The following is a 22,367-nucleotide window of genomic DNA, read 5'->3' as shown; positions in this document are numbered from 1 at the left end:
CGGGAAGATCCCACATGCCGCGGAGCGGCTGGGCCCGTGAGCCATGGCCGCCGAGCCTGCGCGTCCGGAGCCTGTGCTCCGCAACGGGAGAGGCCACAACAGTGAGAGGCCTGCGTACAGCAAAAAAAAAAAAAAAAGTGTTTTGCCCTGAAAAAAATATAAGCTATGGAGAAAAAAATTAACTTGTGATACCTAAAGTTTCACACCATCCTCTTCTTCCCTGGAGAGTTAACAAAAGAATGAGGCATGCAGAGGACTGCAAATAAAGCAACACATCATCAGGGGAGGCCACCACCAGACCGTAACTGCACTGCCTGTCACCAGAGTTCAAAAGCAAAAAGGAGAAAAGCTTGCCTTTCCTCACTGTTAGAGGAGGAAATGAAAAGGCCCCGAAGATCTGGAGAGCTGACCTTGTGCCCTGCTGTGGTCCTGAGGAGGGAGGGAGCGTGATCCATGAGTCCTGGCAAAAAGGAGACTTTTATCCCAGAGCAAAGCCCCAGCCCAGCAATAGCACGGTGAGGCGAAGAAAATTCAGTCCACACTACCTCTTAATATAACCCCTCCTCTGATCTGTATAATAAAAAGAACTTAAGTTGCAACACTTTTCAATTGCCTTGTTACTAATTCTGATTCCACCTCCAGTAAGAGGGGCATGTTATTTCTAAGGCCCTCTTAACACACACAAGAAAATGGCCCAAATTCCTAAGGGACTTGCCAAATATCTATTTCTGAGATGTCATCAGACTCCAAAGCTCTAATGTTCTTAAGAAGTAAAAAGGGAGTTACAGTAGCTAAAAGTGATGCTTGAGGAATGGGCTAATAACTAACTAGGACCCCTGAGAATGGGATGGAAATTATTGATAATAGTGAATAGTGAGTTAGTCAATACTAACTCTGTGCCAAAGCCTGATTTAAGAACTGTACACATATATCATGTCATTTACATCCACCACCACAACTCTACACCACTTTAAAGATGAAGAACCTGAGGCTTGGAGAGGTTAAGTAACTTGCTGAAAACAACCGTTAGTTAGTGGCACAGTTAAAATGAAACCTAAGCAGTTTAAAACTCAGCTCTTAATCACTAAACTAAATGACTGAAATAAGAATTAATAGAATAGCTTCAATAATAAAACGATTTAAAACAGAGATATCTAATATGATGAATTTCTGTTTTGATAAAAAATATTTTCTGTAAACTTACCAAATCAATGTTTTCAATAAGATACTACCATAAACTGGAAAAGGGGGTAGATACTTCAGAAACATGTGGGAGAGAATGCTTACCACGGCATCATTTTTAAAAAGCAAAAGCCCAATGATAATGAAGACAAGGCAGTGGCATTTGGAGGCTGAAAGCAATTTGATTTATTTAACTTTGAAGAACAAAAGCTTATTCTTCTAAGAAGAAATCAAAACACATTTTCTGTGGAAAAAAGAAACCATTTTAACTGCATTGCCAAAATAAATCAGGCAGAGTGCAAGTCAGATCTAGCTACAAAAAAGAACTCAGGCAAAGGACACAGGGGGGAAATAATAAAGGGGGGAAGAACTACCAAACAGCGGATTTTGTTTTTTAAAAAGAGAAGGAGAAAGAGACAGAAATCCTAAGTCTAGTTGGTGGTATCAGCCACTGAATTTTTTTTTTTAAAGAAGGAAACCTAACCAATGAGTAGATATGCATTTGCATTTGAATATTTGAATCAGTTCTATATTAAAACAAGGCATTCCAGTAAAATAGTTTGGCCAAAAATCCAAATTTAAACAAAAATATTTTTCAGGAAAAAAACACAATTTTAAAAACTGCATTAGACAGTACAAAAGGTACATAACACTCCTGTCTTATTGTATTAGTTACATCCCAGTGCAGATCTTCCAGTTCAGCTCAGAACCAGAGATCTTCTGGGCCTAGAAGGAAAAACTTCAGGATCTCTCTTGTTGGAAAATCAAGTCACATTATATCGCCCAAACATACTCTTTTGGAGGATGAGAAATATTAAGAAACCAAGCAAGAAACATTTTCATAAGTACATACATATTTTTGAGTGTCAATAAATAGTTCCCTTCCCCCCTTTCTCAGTCCATTCTCTGTTGGGCTCATCAGACATCGTCACTCAGCAGGTCCCAACCTCAGCAGGCTCTAACCACAGGACCTGTTTTTCCTCGGACCCGGCTGAGTGGTGAAGTCTGGGACTCCAGGAGCCAGACTGCCTGGGATGGACTCTAAACTCTACCACATTCTTGCTGGTAACTCTAAACAAGTTGCTTCAACTCTCTCTGCCTAAACTGGCACCTACTTATTGCTGTTGTGAGGATTAAATCAGTTAATACATGGAATATGCCTTCTAACGCATGCCCGGTACATAGTAGATAATACGCAGCACGTATTATAATTAAATTAGTCCATCGGCATTCGTGAGATTATTCTCTCTACTTTTGAGTCTGTTTGAAATTTTCCATAATAAAATTTTTTTTTAATTCCAAAATTAATTACAATTATGTTGAAGGCTCGGAAAACACATCCCCTTTCTAAGGTCACTCATGTGCTCGTTGCACCTTTGGACGGCACAGCACCACTGAGAGCCAATGACATGTCAGATGCTCTCCTGGCACTCACCTTCAATCGATGGATTTAATATCCTATTTCACATTCAAGGAAACCTGGAGTAAGGGCAGTTAAGGACAATTTCCAAGCGGCGAAGCTAGGATGAGAGCCCAGGTCTTCTAATCAAATCCAATGCTCTTTCACAAAATCCCGGTAAGAAGATTGTGTGCTTTGCAGAGAGTATCAAATTGTAAACCAGTTAGATGTGGTCAGGATTTTCAGATGACTGGATCAAATTCATATACGGACAGAATTTGGACCAAGAAAACTAGCTGAGCAATCCTAATTCTTTAAACCTTCCCAGATCTTGAGTGCCTCCCTCCGGGCAGTAGTGGCCAAAACCTGCCACGGCATTTCAGCAAGGCTGGAATCTGGCTGAGCCTAACCCAGGATCACCTTGCACTTCCTGCCCGAGGGCAAGCAGTGTCTTCTTACCCACGGTCTGCTGCTCCGTCTCTCAACACACTGCCAGGCTGATGACTCATATGCAGAACTGTCATTACAACTCATGCTTTCTCTTTCTTTGCAGCTAAACTGGCTGGGCCTTCCACCTTAGACTTGAATAGCCACATACTTCTCGTCCCAGAAGGCAAGTCCTCGCGACTTCAATCAGAATGTTTCTCTGATTTACCAAAGTCACTCAGGATTCCAATTCTAACGTCTAAGGTACCATCTACTCTGTTGGTAACACTTTCTGCAATGATGGAAATTTTCTGTATCTGCACTGTCCAGTGCAGATACAGTATCTGGCAGACCCTAGTCATCTATGGCTACTGAACACTTGAAATGTGACTAGTGCAATTGCAGAATGAAACTTTTGATTTTAATTAATTTACATTTAAGTAGCCACAGGTGACTAGTGGCTACCATATTAGACCACCAGGTTGCAGATCACTGGTGGAAATGTTCCTCATTCATGGATCTAGGGCTGCCCCTTCATGAGCACCCCAGGATGGCAGAAGAGTGCAGCTGGTCTTACAGTCACAGACCTCAGTTCAAATCAGCTCCTCTTTCCAGTTATGTGACCCATAACATGTAACTTACCCTTTCCGTGCACTGGTTTCCTCATCTATAAAGCTGGGGTAATAGTATCCATCCCATTAGGAGATGTTTATAATGGTGACATGTGAGATACATCTCAGTACAACACCCAGAAGACTAGAATACTGAATTGACATTAGCTGCTTTTATGATCTTCATCATCCTCTTCCTTTTCCTAAATTCCTCTTGGTTCCCTTCCCAAGGCACCAGTAACTGGCTGAGAAGCCAAAGACAGACTTTTCTACTCCATGTGTCTTCTTTAAAGAAAGCCTCTGTTGGGTTCCTCAACTCAGGGGAAGGGGCCAGATCTTCCCAAGGGCGAAATGGCAAGAACCAGTGCTGGACAGCTATCTATCAGACCACCTATGTCCTACAGAATTCAGGAGCACAACTCTTCCAGATGACTTCTGTATCATCGTCAAACCCTCTGAGCCCCGGCAGGTTATCAGAAGCTTCACTCAAAAGCCCCTTCTCTGCCAAACTGGCCACTTAAAATAATCAGTACCACTGACTGGGCATTTCCTATCTGCCAGGCCCTGGGCTTCCCACGTTATTTCCCTGATATCTCATTGCCATCCCTCAAGGCAGGCAGCATCATTTTTATTTCCCAGTGAGGAAAGTGAGGCATAAAAAAGCCCAAGCACCTTGTCCAGGTCCCAGGGCTAGTGAGTGGGGAACGGGGACCTGAACCAGTCAGCCTGACTCCAAGGCTCAGGTTCAACCTTGCCGTTTCCCTGTACCTTCCAGGACCTGGCTAGTCCCCTCCCCCTTACCCCGCCTCCCCCTCCCTTTGGAAGTGGAACCTCTTCTGCCTTAACATTCAGGCTCTGACCGTTCCATTGGAGACTTTGAAGCTGGTCACTCCGAATCCTCACACTCATCCTTTTACATATAATAAATAACATGAAAGGGATGAATGGGACTCAAGCCAGAACAGAAAGCAAAGCCGGACGCGCAGGCTCAGCTGCCATGGCTCACGGGCCCAGCCGCTCCGCGGCATGTGGGATCTTCCCGGACCGGGGCACGAACCCGTGTCCCCTGCATCGGCAGGTGGACTCTCAACCACTGCGCCACCAGGGAAGCCCCACGTTTGCTTTTAAATTGCTTCAAAATATTTGGTGGAAAGAGTAATACTTCTACTGGGGGTATTTTAGAACTGTGACACATCAAAGAAAACTGGTTTCCAACTCAAAGGAAAAAAGCATTGCTTTGCTTGCTCAAGCCTTTTTCAAATCACAGTTTACCTAGAAATGACAAGATTATATTTCATTCGGCCTGCGTGGTTGTTTAAAGGATTTTTAACAAGCTGCCAACATTTAAAAACCTGTAAAAAAGTCTAGATTTCCACCTTTTTTTGCCTAAGATCTAGCCACACTAAGTGCTTCCTGCCTTGTGGTAATGCAAACCCTAACAGATGGGTTATGTGATTTCTAGTTTGCTCCAGTCCCCACCACCCCACATTGCCTCCTAAGTAATCCTCCCCACTCTTTATCATGCAGGCCAGGTCCCTGGAGGCACCTGTGTTGATGGGCTCTTCACAAAAAGCTCTGGGCAGACAAGTGATGGTGTTCCGTCCCCTACAGCCTTACCAGCTCCAGGAAAGCACTTCTCATTTCCCTGCCAAGTCACTCCCGTATTACCACAGACCCCAGGGAGGCTCTGGGCACCTTCTCCCTGCCACGTACCACCCACCCCCAATGTCGCCACAACTTCAACTTACCTGCTACTCTGTGCCACTTCGCTCTCTCTTCAAGGGTGTCATAGGCACCTCCCCATTGACGCTATCGGGCCCACTAACTGACATTAAACTTCTCCGCTCCTTCTGATTTGACTTGTGTTCCACTTTCGTAACTCTAAACCTGAGCGGGGGAAAGAGGAGATGTGACGGGTTTTGCTTTTCCACTGAACAAGAATCATGAATGAACTAAAAATCATCCACCTGGAGGATCCCAAACCAACTCAGCCAAAAGTTAGGACAGCAATGAAAATCACCATATTCACATATACACACGACTATATATAAAATAGATAACCAACAAGAACCTACTATATAGCACAGGGAACTATACTCAGTATTTTGTAACAAGCTATAAGGGAAAAGAATCTGAAAAAGAATATATATATATTAATATATACATATTATATTAATATATATATATAGCTGAATCACTGTGCCGTACACCTGAAATTAACACGACATTGTAAATCAACTATACTTCAATAACAAATGTTTTAAAAAGAAAAGAAAATCACCATATTCAACAGGAGGAACCGTCCTACACAGCAAGGCCCCTGTCCCCTGCCAAACCTCCCAGCTGATGTTCACTCAACACATCACAGACTCTGCTGCACAGTTTACAGAGCATGGGAAATGCACTAAGAAACACGGGTACTCAAATATGAAACAGCCTCAGAGCTGTGGTTTCTAACAAGGACCTGGGCTTAAACATCAGCTGTTTTAACAACAGAAGGCTGGACAAAAGCCCGACCAGTTTGCAAATCTGATGTTCACTAGGGAACTGTCTTCTCAAATTTCACCCAGCAGAGGGTCTATCTCTATAAACAGGGCCCCAGACTCACATTTATCAGCATCAGTTGGGCGGCAGAGTTTTTGTGTCTGCTTGGGTTTTGTCTGGGTTTTTTTGTTTTTGTTTTTGAAGCAAATTTGGGTTTTCATTAAGGGTTAAGGAATTTAAGAAAGAGATTTTCCTTAAGAATTAAGAGAGAAGTTAAAGAAATGTACTCAGTTGGACTGCTTTTCTCATCCATCACCATCAAAACCCTAAAATCTTTCACAGTAGTTTCTCTCTAGTCTTGGTCTTCATTTCCCTCAAAACCATCTAAAATAAATTCTCCTTCTTTGTCCAAAATGAGCTCACCCACCAGAAGGAGGAAGGAGACTCTGAAGGAGTGAACGGAGGATCAGGAAAGAGTTGTCACCACAAACCTATTCGGTCAAACTTTAAGACTCTCTTTAAGCAACACTTGCTGAAAAGCAGCCTGTAATCATTTAGCAGTCAAAAGCAGCCTGTAATCACTCAGCAGTCATAGTATTTATTCTATCTCCAAGACAGAGAGTTGGATTGGGGGCATTTTAAAAAGCCACGTTGAATCTGAGTTGAAAGTTTCAGCAGATTTTTTTTAAAGCAAACAAAATACACTTTGTCCAAACAAGTTACAGGTTCTCACCGCATTCCACATTCATAAGTTCCCATGACTCTGCTCTGAATAAAACAGTGTGGTCATGAGTTGCACTGTTTTGTTTTAAGTGGCAAAGAGCCAAGGAGTCTTCTCCTTGTTGCTTGTGCAACACATGATGAAACTCAATGGAATTCAAATAACAGTAATAATAATAGCCAACAATTCTTGAGTATATAATAAGCACCAAAAACTGGTCTAAGACCTTTACCTGAGTCACCTTATTTAGTCTTCACAGCAACCCAAGAAGGTGAGTGCTACTGTCATCCCCATTTTATAGAGGGGAAAACTGAGACACAGAAGTAACAGTTTGTAAGTAGTGGTGTCAGGAGTCAAATGAGGGTGATTCAGTGAGTCCAGGCTACTCTTCCCAGAGTTTGTCAGTAAGGAGAGAAGGATCACGTAGGCAACACTGTCAGCTTTTGCTCAGGGCTTCCCCAGTCTGGTGCCAGCAGGCATGCTCTCGACCATTACTCTCTACTGCCTTTGCACATGCAGCATTAGCCATGCAGTTCCTGCAGGAGGCTCAAAATCAACCAAAAATGCTCTGCATACAGTATCGTCAAATTGTTTATCACTTGAACTGCAAGATCTCCACATCACATATGGGTCACAGGTAAATGGAACTTTAGGGCTGGGAAAGAAGGAGGTGGACTAAAAGCAAGCAGTCCCAGGGGTCCAGGTGGATCTTACACGGCAGAGGCTGGAGAGCAGTGGACCAGGCTCCATCTCTTCCCTTATTCCTGGCCAACGTTACCTACCTCCCTGGCCATTAGGTGTGGCCTAGTGATTGAGTTCCAGCCAGAGGAAGAAAGAGTGATTTCTAGTTTGCGCCAGTCCTCACTCTTGTGAGCAAGAGTGAAATGTGCCACTTCAGGCCCATCTCCTGAAAAACCTCTTGTGAACAATCCTCTGCGTACTTTCTCCTGCTAGCAAATCCAGCAGAGGCACAAGATGGAAAGGACCCAGGGCTCTGGGTGACTGCTTGAAGAGCCACCCCTGATCTTTCGATTTCCACAAGTGAAATACAAACTTCCATTCTGTAACAGTTGAGATTTGGGCTTTATCTATTAGAGCAAGTGTGATGGTTAATTTTATGTGTCGACTTGACCAGGCTAAGGGCTGCCCAGAGAGTTGGTAAAACATTATTTCTGGGTGTGTCTGTGAGGACGTTTGCAGAAGAGATTAGCATCTGAATTGGTAGATTGAGTAAAGATCACCCTCACCAATGAGAATGGGCCTCATCCAATCCCTTGAGGGCCTGAACAGAACTAAAAGGCAAAGGGAGACTGAATTTGCTCCTTTTACTTGAGCTGACACATCCCTCTTCTTTTGCCATAAGACATGAGCATGCCTGGTTTCTAGGCCTTCAGACTGGGACCAGGACTAATACCATCGGCTCGCCTGGTTCTCAGGCCTTTGGACTTGGACTGAATTACCACCAGCTTTCCTGTCTTCTTGGCCTCCATAATCGTGTGAGCTAATTCCCATAATAAATCTCCTCTTACATGTGTGTCTGTGTGTATATATATCTTATTGAGTCTGCTTCTCTGTAGAAGCCTAATACAGCAAGTAATTAATTTGTTACCTTAATTAATACAAGTCACACCTGATCTTGCGATAGCCACCTCTTAGAATTCTTCTGCTGTTGGAAAAATGCAGGACTCAGACCAGAAAACATCAAAGAAGCCCAGAGATAGGACCTGAGCCAGGCTCAGGAGAACACACTCTACATTTAACGGGTGTACAAATCCACACAGCACAGCAACCGTGTTACACAAACCCAAAGCACGCCCAGGACTCACCTGCCCACAGAGAGGACAGTAACTTCTCCTTGGCGCCTTGAGCGGCCCTCTTTGGACTTGTTGGTGGGTTTTATGAAGTGCCACCGCTTGTGCCTACATCGATGACACACGTCCCGCTCGACAGCACCACCCACTGTGTGCAGATGGTGGCCGCAGACGTGCTTCCCTGGGGTGCCACCTGGCGACAAGGGCCCGGGGCTCACAGGCGGGCTCCCAGGAGTGCTAGGGGTCACCGGGCTAAGGTGGGAAAAAAAAAAAAAAGGAAAAGGTCGAACTGGTTATTAAAAGAAATACCAGCTAAGGCATTCTCTCCCCCTGCAATATAAGAAGCAGGTTTAAATCAAAAGAAAAAAATGCCTCTTCCAATTATACAAATGGGCTTTGTGAACTGATCTCAGGCAGCAGGTACTCAGCCCTTATGACTATACAATGACAGTTCGTTTTAAACAGTAACAATGTGATTTATCACTTCCAGTATGGAATTAACTGGCCGGAAATAAACCACTGCTTCTAATGATGATGCACTGTTTGTCTTTCAAGTATTAGGTCTCTTTCCAAATGGCTGATCTCCCTTCTCATGCAATCTAATTTCAAGTAAACTAATTTCTCACACATACCCAAGTTCCTCCAAGATCTCTAAGCAAAGAGATGCCCCGAATATATGTGCCCTGGAGGAGAGAAAAACTTAAATTCCAATCAAATTATTGGATGACTTAAGATAGAATATTTGATCCAATCTGACTATTGTGTCAAAGGAAGAAAGCTTTTAGGTCAAGACATCAAACGTGATGCTCAAGACAGATGTTGATCATAGTAATAATAAAAATAGCTAACACTTTGCTAAGTGTTAGCTACGCACTTGATACTACGCACTTGATACTTGATACTACGCTAAGTGTTTGCTACGCACTTGATATATATTAATTCCATTGATCTTTACAAAACCTTGAGGTAGGTATTATTAGTTTCCTCATTTTAAAAACGAGGACACTGAGCCTCAGAGCAGTTAAGTAACTTACCCATGGTCACACAGCTAGTAAGTGACAGCTGAGCTCCAAATCTAGAAAGACTAAATCTAGAAACCATGATCTTAACCATCATGCTACAGTGCTTCAGAAACAGGGGAGATCACTCTGATAACCTGGAAGAAACCCAGCCGTACCATCCCAAATATAAAAAGCAGAAGTATATAGGTCAGATGCTGGCTGCTTTCAAAAGGCACGTGTCAAGGCTCTGGTCCACTAGGAAAGGAGGAAATAAGACAGGACAGGACCAGCCCAACCAGGAATCAGCCCTCTGACCTGGTGTAGGTGGGGTGGGCAGGGCAGCACATAACAGCAGAGCCTGACTCCTGAGACTGGGCTGAGAGCCCCAAAGGCATATAGAAGTCTCAGGACAGCATAAGCCAGCCTTTATGCTGCTGATAACCAGCCCACTTGCCCACTTCAAAAGTAGACAAAAAAGTGCCTGATTGAAGAGATAGTCTCAAACACCACAGAGAGACAAAAGTTTCCTGGTGTTCGTTAGGAATGCTCTTTAGCTTGTGAAAATAAAAACACACAACCGCAGCTTTCTGAGGTAAACAAGTGTTCACACCACATATTAGGAGGTTGAATTTGAAAGTTTAACAACTTTCATTCAACAAACGTTTATCTAGTACACGCTGCGCACAAAACCCAATGACAGGGACTATAGGATGCCCTAAGATGACTGAGGCAAAGATTCAATGAGGTGACATGGTCCTAACACAAGGAGTCTTTGGTCAGGGCTGGAGTGTGGCGGAAACCACAGCTCGTATATCTCTATAAACTACACCACCAGAGCTCCTTTCACTGGCCTTCCAGCACTAAGTCACCTCGCTAAAATGCAGATCTAACGTGGCCTGTTTGACAAACATGTATGAAATAGCTAAGATGCGCTGGGTGTACCACCCACAGAGTGAGCAGGAAAAGGTCCAAACTCCTTGCCATGTCACTCATACCCAACTTGCCTTCCTGGCCCTTCTTGCTTCCGTCTATAACATATACTCGGGCCACCCCAGACTGAACTTTACCGGAGGCATCCCACACTTTCACTCTCCCGGGCCTTTTGTCCTGGACTTTCTCTGCCTACAAGCAGCCCCTGCTTCTTGTCTCCACTCCCCACTAGACTTCGTCCTCAATGGCAAGGATCTGTGAAGGCCCGGCTCCAGCGTCATGCCCAGCACGCAGCAGGCACTCAATAAATGCTCCATGAAGCATGAAAAATTACATAGAAATACAGTTACCTGTAATTAATTAGGAAGGACTATGATACTCAACCAGCATAACCTAAAACTGGTGATACAGAAACAGAACTTAGCAGGTGACCCCAAACCAGCCTGGTTTTTCGTTTAATCATCATTGTTCATAGAGGTCTTTCGAGGCCCGAGGTATTCGGTATTCCTCATAATATGCCAATTAAGTTGGTACAGTGGTTATCTCCAGTTTATAGATGATGGAACTTGAGCTCAGGGTGGTCGGTTAACTTGCCCGAGAAGAGGGGATCCATAAGTGGTGGAGGTGAGACTCACCCAGGTCCCCAGTTCCAGGGCTACTCCTTTCCTCTCATCACTGTTCTCTAACACAGCTGTTCTCAACCAGGGGCGACTTCGCCCCCAGGGTACATCGACAATGTGTGGAGGCGTTGGCTCTGGGATGTCACACAGCCGGAGAAAGGGACAATGGCATCCAGTAAGTGGAGGCCAGGAATGCTGTTAAATGTCCTACAATGCACAGGACAATTCCTCACAGCAAAGAACTCCCTGGCCCAAATGTCAATAGTGCCAAAGTACAGAAACCTGCTCTAGCAGATAACTGAAAACGAAAGCCCCATAAAATCAGGGGAAAAGCACTCACCTTTCAGGATCACACAGGTTGTTATCTGCTACCATTGCCTTTAAAACATCAGCATTTGCTAAGGAAAAAAAAAAAAGTTCAAGAATTAAAATGGGGAACTTCCCTGGTTGCTCAGTGGTTAAGAATCTGCCTGCCAATGCAGGGGACACAGGTTCGAGCCCTGGTCCGGGAAGATCCCACATGCCGCGGAGCAACTAAGCCCGTGCGCCACAACTACCGAGCCTGCACTCTAGAGCCCGTGTGCCACATTACTGAGCCTGCGCTCTAGAGCCCGCAAGCCACAACTACTGAAGCCCACGTGCCACAACTACTGAAGCTCGCATGCCTAGAGCCCATGCCCCACAACAAGAGAAGCCACCGCAATGAGAAGCCCACGCACCACAACAAAGAGTAGCCCCCACTCACCGCAACTAGAGAAAGCCCGCTTGCAGCAACGAAGACCCAACACAGCCAAAAACTAATTAATTAATTAATTGATTAATTAATTAATTTTAAAAAAGAATTAAAATGGAATCAATCAGATGAGTGATCATAGAATTATCATATCAGAAAAACTGTTGGAAAAACACCTAATTGAGTTCCTTCAGTTCACAAATGAGGCCCTGGGGCCCTGGAGAAGGGAGGGTCTTTCCCAAGAAAAACCCAGATGTGGCACCATCTGCCAATACTTTTCACCATGCAGGAATTCAGTGAGAGTGACCGAGAACCTATGCAAAGGAAAGCAGATCTACTACAGAGCTTTGTTTCCTACACGTCATTAGCTATATAACATAGAAGACATATCTTTCTCCCCTTCTCAAAGCAAAAGGAAACTGAATTTGACTCACTTTGCTAAATATGTCATAAAATGTATGTCTCAAGAGACCTGTAGTTCAATAACTTATACATGCTCAATGAATTAGCCCTAAATTCTGGATACCCATGTAGTATCAAGTCTATCCCACATAAAATCAGGGATGAGAAAGGATTAATTTTCTAGGTGGGCCATTCAGACCATACAAGACCTTAACTCTAGCCAGATAGCTTTAAATTTCAAATGTTGGTCACACCCAACAGTTAAATTAGACTTCTAATGTTAACTTAAAAAAAAAAATCCAAATTTGTAGGGGGAGCCTAGGCTGTCCACTAAAGCAAATTGAATCTAAGCTTCTTGGGTGCCTACCCCACCGCCATGCACAGACACACATGTTCTTTTCGTCTTTTGTAGGGTGACAAGTCTTAAGGATAAAAGACTAAAGTGAATGGTCAAGTTTCTCTTGGGTATTTCCTGGCAAGGCCAGATGTTATGACGGACTCCTGACCCATTCCCGTTGATTTTTTTTTTTTTTTAACATCTTTACTGGAGGATAACTGTTTTACAATAGTGTGTTAGTTTCTCCTTTACAACAATCCCGTTGATTTTTAAAGCACTGTCCTCAGGGCTAACCACAACAAATTCCCCAGAGACAATGAAACAATTAAAAAATCACTATTTATCATGTGAGCTAACACCAACATTTATCATCTCAGGTGACATCGGAGAGGAGGAAAATTAACTCTAGTTTCAACACTGCTGCTTTTAAGTGCTAATAGCTAAGGATGTATCCAGTGTTTCAACTTTTTTTCATTATTGTTCCACCCAGAAGCCTTTTTTTTTTTTTGACTTTTTTTCCTAATCACCCTCCCATGAAACTATAATACTGCAGATATACACGTTTATGTACTATATGCATATCTGTGTTTTACATATAAAATAGTAAGGGGGTTTTGCCCCCTACAATCTAATTTTCCCCCCTTCACAACCCCTGCAAATGTATGGGGTTTCTGAAGAAATATTGATGGAGCATACCATCCTTTTCAAAAAGAAGTATTTTCTTTGCCTTTCATGACTATCTGTGAAGATGCACAAATACATTTCCACACACAAGTTTGGATCTAAATAAGACTCTTATCATTACAAAAAAAGTGCTGAAATGGACCAGCAGTATCTTCCCCCACATGACAAAAAAGGCACATTACCCTCTGTAAGGCAAATTTAAGTACAGTCTAATCATTTTCCCTTTAACTAATATTAAGAATTCAGAACAATAATTTTCTTTCAAATAAAGAGTTTAGGGTATACACAATAATTTGCCAGTTGAGATTTATATTCTGCCATCATTTACTAAACTTCAAAACTCTACACAGAAAAGAGGGAAAAATAACAACAACAAAAAAGGTATGAAAACAAAGATGACACTAATAGCATTCACTCATAAGAATGAGCTTTTCACAAAAACAGAAGTTTAAATAGTCACCTGAGAAAATTAATTAATCAAAATGATGACCTCTGTTAGAAACATCAGATGATAAAATGCTGCCAGAGAGATTATGAAAATATATTAAAATCATTACTAAAACTTGTTTTTATGGGCTTGTGTTGTTTCCCATGTATTCCTGTTATCGTGCCCTTTATTTCTTAGAAACAATAGTAAACAACCCCTTTGTTTGCTATGAGTGATGCTTTAAGAGTAGACTCAAGTTTTGATCATTCATACCCATTGAGGGTGGGTGTGTGAGACCAACACACACATACACACGCACATACATCCTTGTCTCTAGTCTACCCTGCAATCTATACCAGGGAGTAAATCTCAGTAAACTAACCCTTGGGAACATTTTTGGTTTCCTGTGATGAGAAAACTCTAACAGAACACCTCCATTAGCACATAAACACATGCTTTAATTTGGCTGTAAAAGCGCAATAATCCAATTAAGTTCTAATGAATATATTTCTCCTCCTTGTGATTACTCATAACTCCAAGAAGCTGCAAAAGATGGTTTCCCCTACAGTTGTCAACATTCTGCCCGACTATACTTCCCTTCACGGTCGGGCATCCAAAGGATGGGAGGAGTCAATAATAGGGCAAGCAAAGCCTGTCAAGAACAGGGGAAATTTTCCAGTGGGCAATAATTTCCAGAAACTGCTTCCTCTCTTCTTTCCTGAATTTCTGCCTGATAATATGCATAGACCAGTCAAAATCAGACAAGAAAAATGCCTTGTCTTCTCTCCCACCATTACTCTTTTCAAAGTTTTCCCTTACATTCAAGGCAAGATCCTGGTATGTGCCAGTCACTGGCTAAAAGCCTTACAGACCCTATCATGTTTGATTCTCTCCAAGAGCGGGCAGAATTATCATCTCCATTTTAAAGATAGACACTGAGGCCTAAAGACTATAACTGACTGGCCAGAGTCCCACAGCTAGAAACAGAGCTAGAAACAGACCTAGATACAAACCCTGGTCTATCTGACTCTGGGGTGGGTGCTTTTCACCCCGACCTACCCCGACCTACTCCTTCAATGTCCAAGTCTCTATCTAAATGATGAGTAGTTTAACAGCTCACAGGATGTCTGCATAACCAATATAGCAAGTTTCAGAGATCTACTCAGTAATGATGGTAGTTTATGAAGGAATCCTTTTTGCCACCACACAAATTGAGCCCCAAGGTAAGAATTTCACCAAGGGATCCCTCTCTCTGCCTAGTGTGAATAACCATAACCTTGGAGAGGTTGGAGAGTAATCACAATACTCTGAATTGTTGCTATTTTCAGACAGCGTCAGGGCCTGGCAGAGAAGCTCAGCTATGGAGTTGCAGGTACTTTCCAAACTTCCATACAGTGGCCACCCAAACGCTCTTCAATTCAGCTCTATTTAGAAAGGATTAGGAATTAGGGGGAAAATAATCAGTCTTCAGGTCAGCCAATAAATTCATCCTTCAAGAGATATTTATCTAAACAAAACTTGATTTGAAACATTCAAGACATGATAGGTTTAAACCATAAACAAGAATGTCACCATGAGTACAGGTGAAATATTACCCCATTAGCCAAATTAAAAATGCAGAGCAGAAGACGAGTCATATATCATGACTGCAAATGTTTTTAAATATGTAAATATGTAAATATAGGCAAATATAGGCAAAGAAAATGTAAATAAACGGAAAAATGGTAACGGTTTGTACTCAATTTTATTCCTTTTTTCTTCAATGTTTAAAGAAAAATTATGTTATAGTGTGCTGATAATTTTTTTTTAAATAGTTAAATTAACCTCAACAGGGAGGTCTTAATTGATATTAAGTTCAGAGTCTGTTAATGACAAAGAAAAGAAAAATACATTTTGTTCTATAGAGAATTTAAGTCTCAAAGGCATACTAAAAAAGCTAGGTTATCAACTGGTAAGAGACCCAAGTATGTATCTAATCCCCCAGCTGCTGTTTTGGCACAGGCTGGAAGCTAGAGAGGGCCACGGCTGGAAAAGGGGTGTCCAGTGAGATCAGGTGTCTCCTGGTGGCCAAGGAGAACCAAGGCCACACAAAGGATCAGAGCCCCCAGCCTTTCTCACAGGTCACTGGAGAAATCACAGGCAGACAGATGAAGGCCCTGACAGGGAAGAGGGTAAAGAATAATAAAGACAGAAGGGAAAGAACTGGGGAGCAGAGGAGAAAGAATGAAATCAGTGCCTTGGTATTATTCCAACATACCTACTGGTAATCAAGGCAGCAGAAACCAAAAGGCTACGTTCTGAAAGGAAAAGGACATAATTAAAAAAGAAAAGAACAGCCCTATAGTTTATGAGTGTGGAAGGTGAGGAAATTATATAGTCTGCTTGCTCCAGGGACCCAAAGGCTTCTCGTCTGCTGTAATTAGGAGAAGGGGCCCACTGCTGGCACCATCCTGCCACATGCTGGCTGTGTGACCTTGGGTAACTTTCTTACCCTCTGGGCCTCTGTTTCTTCATCTGCAAAATGGGGTGATAACAGGATCTACCTCATAAGGTAGTTTGGAGAATTTAATGAGTTAATGTTTAGGAGTTCTATAAAACACCCCAGCTATATACGTTGTGTCTTTGAAAGGAGGAAGTTTATCATTCGTCTTTCCTGCTACCAGGAAAGAGGCAGTGACAGCATGTGGGTAAGTATAGACTCTGACGTCAGATGCTAGAGTTCAAATCTCAGCTCTGCTACTTATAGCAGGGTGACATTGGCAAGTTAGTTAAGTGCTGTGGGCTTCAGTTTCTCAACTGTAAATTGGAAACGAAGTATATGAATCACAGCGTTCCCAGAAAGCGCCTAGAATGAGCCCGGCACATAGCAAGCACTCAGTGTCTACTATGAAGTTATACATGAGAACTGCAGCCCCCGGCAAAGTTTTCGCAGCTGACTTATTTCAACCAGTTCACCTGTCAGTAACCCCCTCATGCAGCACTCGCTAAACTCAGCAACCGCTCTAGCTCTCAGAAGCCCAGGTCCCAAAGGCCTCCAAGCTCCCCAAAGCCCTGAAGGCAGTTTTGAACGCACAAGGGACAGGAGCAACCTTACCCTGTGCACTTTTGTCATGGCTGGAGCTTCTATGCCAAGAATGTATTTGTGTTATTTCTTATGCAAATTAAAATCCACTTTTTTTATGTAAAAGAAACATGCACCACTGAGTCCTCAAGGATAGCATCACCAAATACTGTTCCCTGAACGAAGGTCTTTAGAAAACAGACATCAAATCCAAGTGATTGCTGTCTTGTTATTTTAAACACCATACTATTAAGTTTGCCTATCTGGTTTTCCATCCTATAGAAACTGAAAGCTACAAAGTAGAAGAGAGGCGAGGCGAGGCAATGTTGTATAGATGAAAGAGACCCAGGTAGGGCCAGGCTGCTCCTTAACCATGTGACCAACCACTTGGAGTCTTCCTTTCTTCATCTGTAAAATGGGTATAATAATATCAACTCCAGAGGAATATTTTGAGGATTAGATTATGCACATAATGCACCTAGATCTATGCCAAATACGTAAAGTCCACTCTGTAAAGAACAATGAAAAGTATGCTGAATCATGTGAAAATGCTGCTTCTCTAAGTCAGAAAAACTGACCAGCAGCCCGGGCCAGGCAGGTGCTCCAGTTGATAGTGAGGATATGGGGGCAGAGGATCCCCGGGGAGCACCTGGGGATGGAAGAGCAGGTATTTACTGAGCAGCACGGAGGTATTTCTCCTTTTGGACAAATGGCTCAGGTGCAGCAGTGCATGCTGCATGTGTCAGCACTGACCAGGGCACAGACAGAGCCCAAGGAAAACACTTTCTTTTAAATTCTCATGAGAATTCAAAGTATGGGGATCTGCGGATACTGGATATGTCGACTGAAAAAAATGCACGACCTAAAAGTTGAGAGGTTATGTTTTATTCGGTGGACAAATCTGAGGACCTAAGGCCGGGACACAGCGTCTCAGACAGCTCAGAGGGAGTGCTCTGGAGAGGCAACCCCAGAATATACAGGGGTTTTTGCAACAAAGACCAGGTAGTCGGAACATCAAAAGATGACTATTAATTAAAGAAAACCAGACATCTCGAGTTAAGGAATGTAGCTCTTTTCTATATATGGGAAGATGCAAGAGTCTGGGCTCACTGAAGTCATTCCTTTGATATGCACCTCAGCTCTCTGGGGCCAGTATCCTGTGTACCCTGAATCTCCTCAGGGTGCGCCGCTGGGGCTGCTGTAACATGATGGCTTGATGGCTGCAACATCCTTTGCTTACTGACATGACAGGTGACATTTTTAGTTCACAGGTATATGGGTAGGAGTGCCACACACCTCAAAAGTCACTCGGGGTGTGGAATCTTATGGAGACAATCACCTTCAAAACAATGACCCTGATTTATCTAATCAAGATTAAAATAATCCTGATTAGTTTAGGAAGATGGGGAAGATTAGGAAGATGGGGGTTTAGAATACATTTCAGAAGGGAAAAAAGTGCTTAAAGCCATAAAGGTTAGACTTTTTTAAAGTTTTAACCCTTAAGAATAGATCACAGGGTTTCCCTGGTGGTGCAGTGGTTGAGAGTCTGCCTGACAGTGCAGGGGACATGGGCTCGTGCCCTGGTCCCGGAAGATCCCACATGCCGCAGAGCGGCTGGGCCCGTGAGCCACAGCTACTGAGCCTGCGCGTCTGGAGCCTGTGCTCTGCAACAAGAGAGGCCGCGACAGTGAGAGGCCCGCGCACCGCAATGAAGAGTGGCCCCCACTCTCCGCAACTGGAGAAAGCCCACGCACAGCAACGAAGACCCAACACAGCCAAAAATAAATTAATTAATTAATTAAAAAAAAAAAAAAAGAATAGATCACAGAATGGGCAAATCCATGGAGACAGAAAGCAGAGGAGGGGTTGCCAGAGGATAGAGGGAAAGGGGATAGAGAATGGGGAGTGTCTGCTTAGTGGTACAGAGTTTGGGATGATGAAAAAGTTCTGGAACTAGATAGTGGTGATGGTTGTACATTATTGTGAACGTACTTAAGGCCAATGAATTGTCCATTTTAAAATGGGTATAAAGGTACATTTTATGTTATGTGTATTTTACCACAATATGTTTAAAAGCACAAAAAAAGGAATAGATAATATTCGAGTGCTTATTATACAAGCACTTTATGTGCAATATGTCACAACAATGCTATGTGGTAAGTATTATTTTAGAGGAGGAAAGTGAGGCTCCATGATGTAGTATGACTTTCCCCAAATCGAGGTGAGGCCAGGATTAAAAGGTAAGCCTCCGGGGCTGACTCTATAATGACTGACTCTTAGAAAACACTTCTGTGAAACTCTCCCGGTCAGATAATGCTGGAAGCTGAGCTATTTGTGAGCTTAGGTAAAAGGTGTCAATAACTTCAGAAACACTGACAGGACAATCCATACAAATCATGACTCTTTGAAGCAGGTTTTTAATAAAACATATGACTACTAAATTGTTCTGGACACTAAGACAACCATACCTTCGTTTTTCATGATGTAGTGGACAATTTGCCCAACGGTGTCACTATTTTCATTTACACTGTCGTTCAACTCTGAAAGAGAAAGGGGAGGGGAGGACAGGTTACAATTGGTCACTTGCATCAGGTCAACGAGACGTGCAGTCTTAGAGCCCAAGACCTCTCTGAACAGTCTCCAGAAAGTTCAGCTGATCACCCATGGTGCTAAGAGCTCTGCTTTCTTCCTTCAACCCCAAGCTGCCTGACTGAAAGCACACAGTGACTTCCCTGGCATAAGAGGCATAAAAAGTATCAGAGTTGTCCATCGATCTCAAGTCCAAACACACACTCAGTTTCCAAGACAACAATTCCATGTATCTATATCAGTCCTTACAACTATTATTTCTCGCTCATCATTTTGTTAAACCCTTAAGGGAAATGGAAAGAAAAATGACAGTTAAAAGAAAAACTTCTTGGATTTAATTTATTTATTTATTGCGGTATGCTGGCCTCTCACTGTTGTGGCCTCTCCCGTTGCGGAGCACAGGCTCCGACGCGCAGGCTCAGCGGCCATGGCTCACGGGCCCAGCCGCTCCGCGGCATGTGGGATCCTCCCGGACCGGGGCACGAACCCGTGTCCCCTGCATGGCAGGCGGACTCCCAACCACTGCGCCACCAGGGAAGCCCCCTTTGTATTTTATTTTAATTGCAGATGTACTATATAAATTTAGAAAATTAATTCATTTCTTAAATTGTGTAATTATTCGTCTGTGTTTTTACAAGACTCTTCTTTTAAATGTACTTCCAAATGATCTAAATGTTGGTCGCAGTTAATTGCCTACAAACTCAGTTTACTTTGAGAGACTGCACGTGGGATAGTCCTTGAAAAAAAAAAAAAAATCAACTCTCCACTCTGAAACTGATCCTTATAATTTGCTTCCATAACACAGGAAGGAAGAGGGAGGGTTGACCTAGCTCACAAAGAATGAATCAAGGTGTGCGGTGTCCTACCCATGTATCTGGAAAATGATCTTCTCCATCCAAGCTGCTTCCTCTCGTGAATACGCATGTTTGGTTGCACAGTGCACATGCTAATGGCTAAGCCGACCTACAGAACATCTAGGAAGGAGGAGGGGGAGGCCCCGCCTTCTGTTGACAAACACTCAGCCTTGGTTTGCTCATAAGCTCACACATGACTCATCCTGCAACTGTGCTCTCTCTCTGGCTCAAAGGTCAGTGGGGGTGGGAAAAACCAACAGGCCGGCAAGCTGGCAAGGAATGAAGAAGCTCCCGCACTCTGCCATTGGGGCTGGCTTGAAGGCTGACCTACTCCAAATGTCACCTTTCTGCAAAAACTGTCTTTTGAGAGGCTGAAAGGGATAAGGAGAGTTACCTACTACTCCCCAAGGCCCTAAAGGGTGGTTGGAAAGTACATCTGTGGAGAAAACAGGACTTCATCTCTCAGCATTTTCCAAACACAATCCAGCAACTCCACGTTAAGAGGAAAAGCTGAGACGGTCTGAAGTCAATACAAAGGCACCAGCTCTTGCCATATTTTCACTGCAATGTTCACACAACCACTTTACTTAATAAACATAGACTCTAACCTCATAGATTTAAGATAGAACTCCCCCAGCAAAAGTAACAGCACAAAAATGGTGAGACGTATTCAGTTATCCCATCGTTCTTATTGGAATCTAATTCAATAATAGTAAGGGTTAATATTTACTGAGTGCCATTTGTGACAAACACCAAATATATATTCTCTATAAATTTCACAATAATCTTACAAGGTGGAGACTACTGTTCTCACTTAAATTAAAATTTTAATTAAATTAGTATTAAATTAATGAAATTAAATTTAAGTTAAATTATACATAGCAGCATATATAACATATATAACTTGCCCGAGGCCACAAGGCAAATAAGAGTAAATGATTTAGTAGGTATTTAATAAATGAAAGCAAGGTTTATAACTCTAGGTGTGCTTCCTGTGAAATCTACAGTGACACTACACCACACCATCTGCCTTTAAGATGGATCATTTTGTAAAAGTGTTGGCGAGGATGAGGAGAAAAGGGAATACTTCTGCACAGCTGGGGGGAGTGTAAACTGGTACAGCCACTGTGGAAAACAATATGGAGGTTCCTCAAAAAATTAAAAATAGAAGTACCCTATGATCCAGTCATTCCATTCCCAAAGGAAATGAAAACAGGATCTCAAAGATTTATATGTACTCCCGTGTTTATTGCATAATTATTCACAATAGCCAAGATATGGAAACAACCTAACTGCCCATCAAGGAATGAATGGATAAAGAAGATGTGAGATAGATATAGATATAGATATAGATATAGATATAGATATATAATGGAATAGTATTCAGCCATGAGAAAGGAGGACATCCTGCCATTTTTGACAACACAGATGGACTTTAAGCACATTATGCTTAGTGAAATAAATCACACACAGAAAAAGACAAGTACTGTATGTTATCACTTGTATGTGGAAACTAAAAAAGCCAAAGTTGTAAAAATATAGAGTGGTTACCAGGGCATAAGGGATGGGGAGAGAGTGAAATGGAGCAGGGCCCTGTGGTCTATACGCCCACGTCCTCTGCCTGCGTTTTGCCTGTGGAAAAACTTTAGCCAAAGAATAAGTTTAATCAGAGAAGTGAGAAAATGCAGAAGCAGAGAAAAGCAGTCAAACAGGACAAGACAATAATAGTCACTAAGCAAAGTCAAGCTAAAGCAAGGACCTCTAGTTCCTTCTCAAGCGCTGTAGATAATATTCTGAGCCTTATCCTGCGAGCTGTCTTGTAGATACTGAAAGCCCCACCAGCTGGAAGAAGTTAACTACATGATGACCAGGCTGTAGCCACGACAGAAGCTGCCACAATTCTGAGAACTGGCCTCAAGGAAATGGGAAAAAACTGACCCTGGAACTGAAGATTAACTGCACTTAAAACAATCAAGATGGGCTTTCCTGGTGGTGCAGTGGTTAAGAATCCGCCTGCCAATGCAGGGGACATGGGTTCGAGCCCTGGTCCGGGAAAATCCCACATGCCGTGGAGCAACTAAGCCCATGCACCACA

The 22,367-nt window shown here is 42.8% G+C and overlaps 1 protein-coding gene across 2 annotated transcripts in view; it reads right to left on the bottom strand.

Moving 5' to 3' along the window:
- The window catches only part of RELL1 (RELT like 1), a 62,574-nt gene that overhangs the window by 9,044 nt on the left and 31,163 nt on the right, over window positions 1-22,367 (bottom strand). For both annotated transcript variants that reach the window (XM_028492078.2, XM_007113412.4), the window contains 4 exons: window positions 19,298-19,369; window positions 11,526-11,583; window positions 8,650-8,886; window positions 5,367-5,505 (listed from right to left, as the gene is read on the bottom strand). In XM_028492078.2, the coding sequence (XP_028347879.1) occupies window positions 5,370-5,505; window positions 8,650-8,886; window positions 11,526-11,583; window positions 19,298-19,369 (503 nt within the window). In that variant the 3' untranslated portion in view covers window positions 5,367-5,369. The remainder of the gene's footprint in view (window positions 1-5,366; window positions 5,506-8,649; window positions 8,887-11,525; window positions 11,584-19,297; window positions 19,370-22,367) is intronic.

Source organism: Physeter macrocephalus, chromosome 7, assembly GCF_002837175.3.
Source record: "Physeter macrocephalus isolate SW-GA chromosome 7, ASM283717v5, whole genome shotgun sequence".
Lineage (NCBI taxonomy): Eukaryota > Metazoa > Chordata > Mammalia > Artiodactyla > Physeteridae > Physeter > Physeter macrocephalus.
The sequence above is the reverse complement of the archived record's forward strand: the minus strand, read 5'-3'. Positions and strand labels throughout refer to the sequence as shown.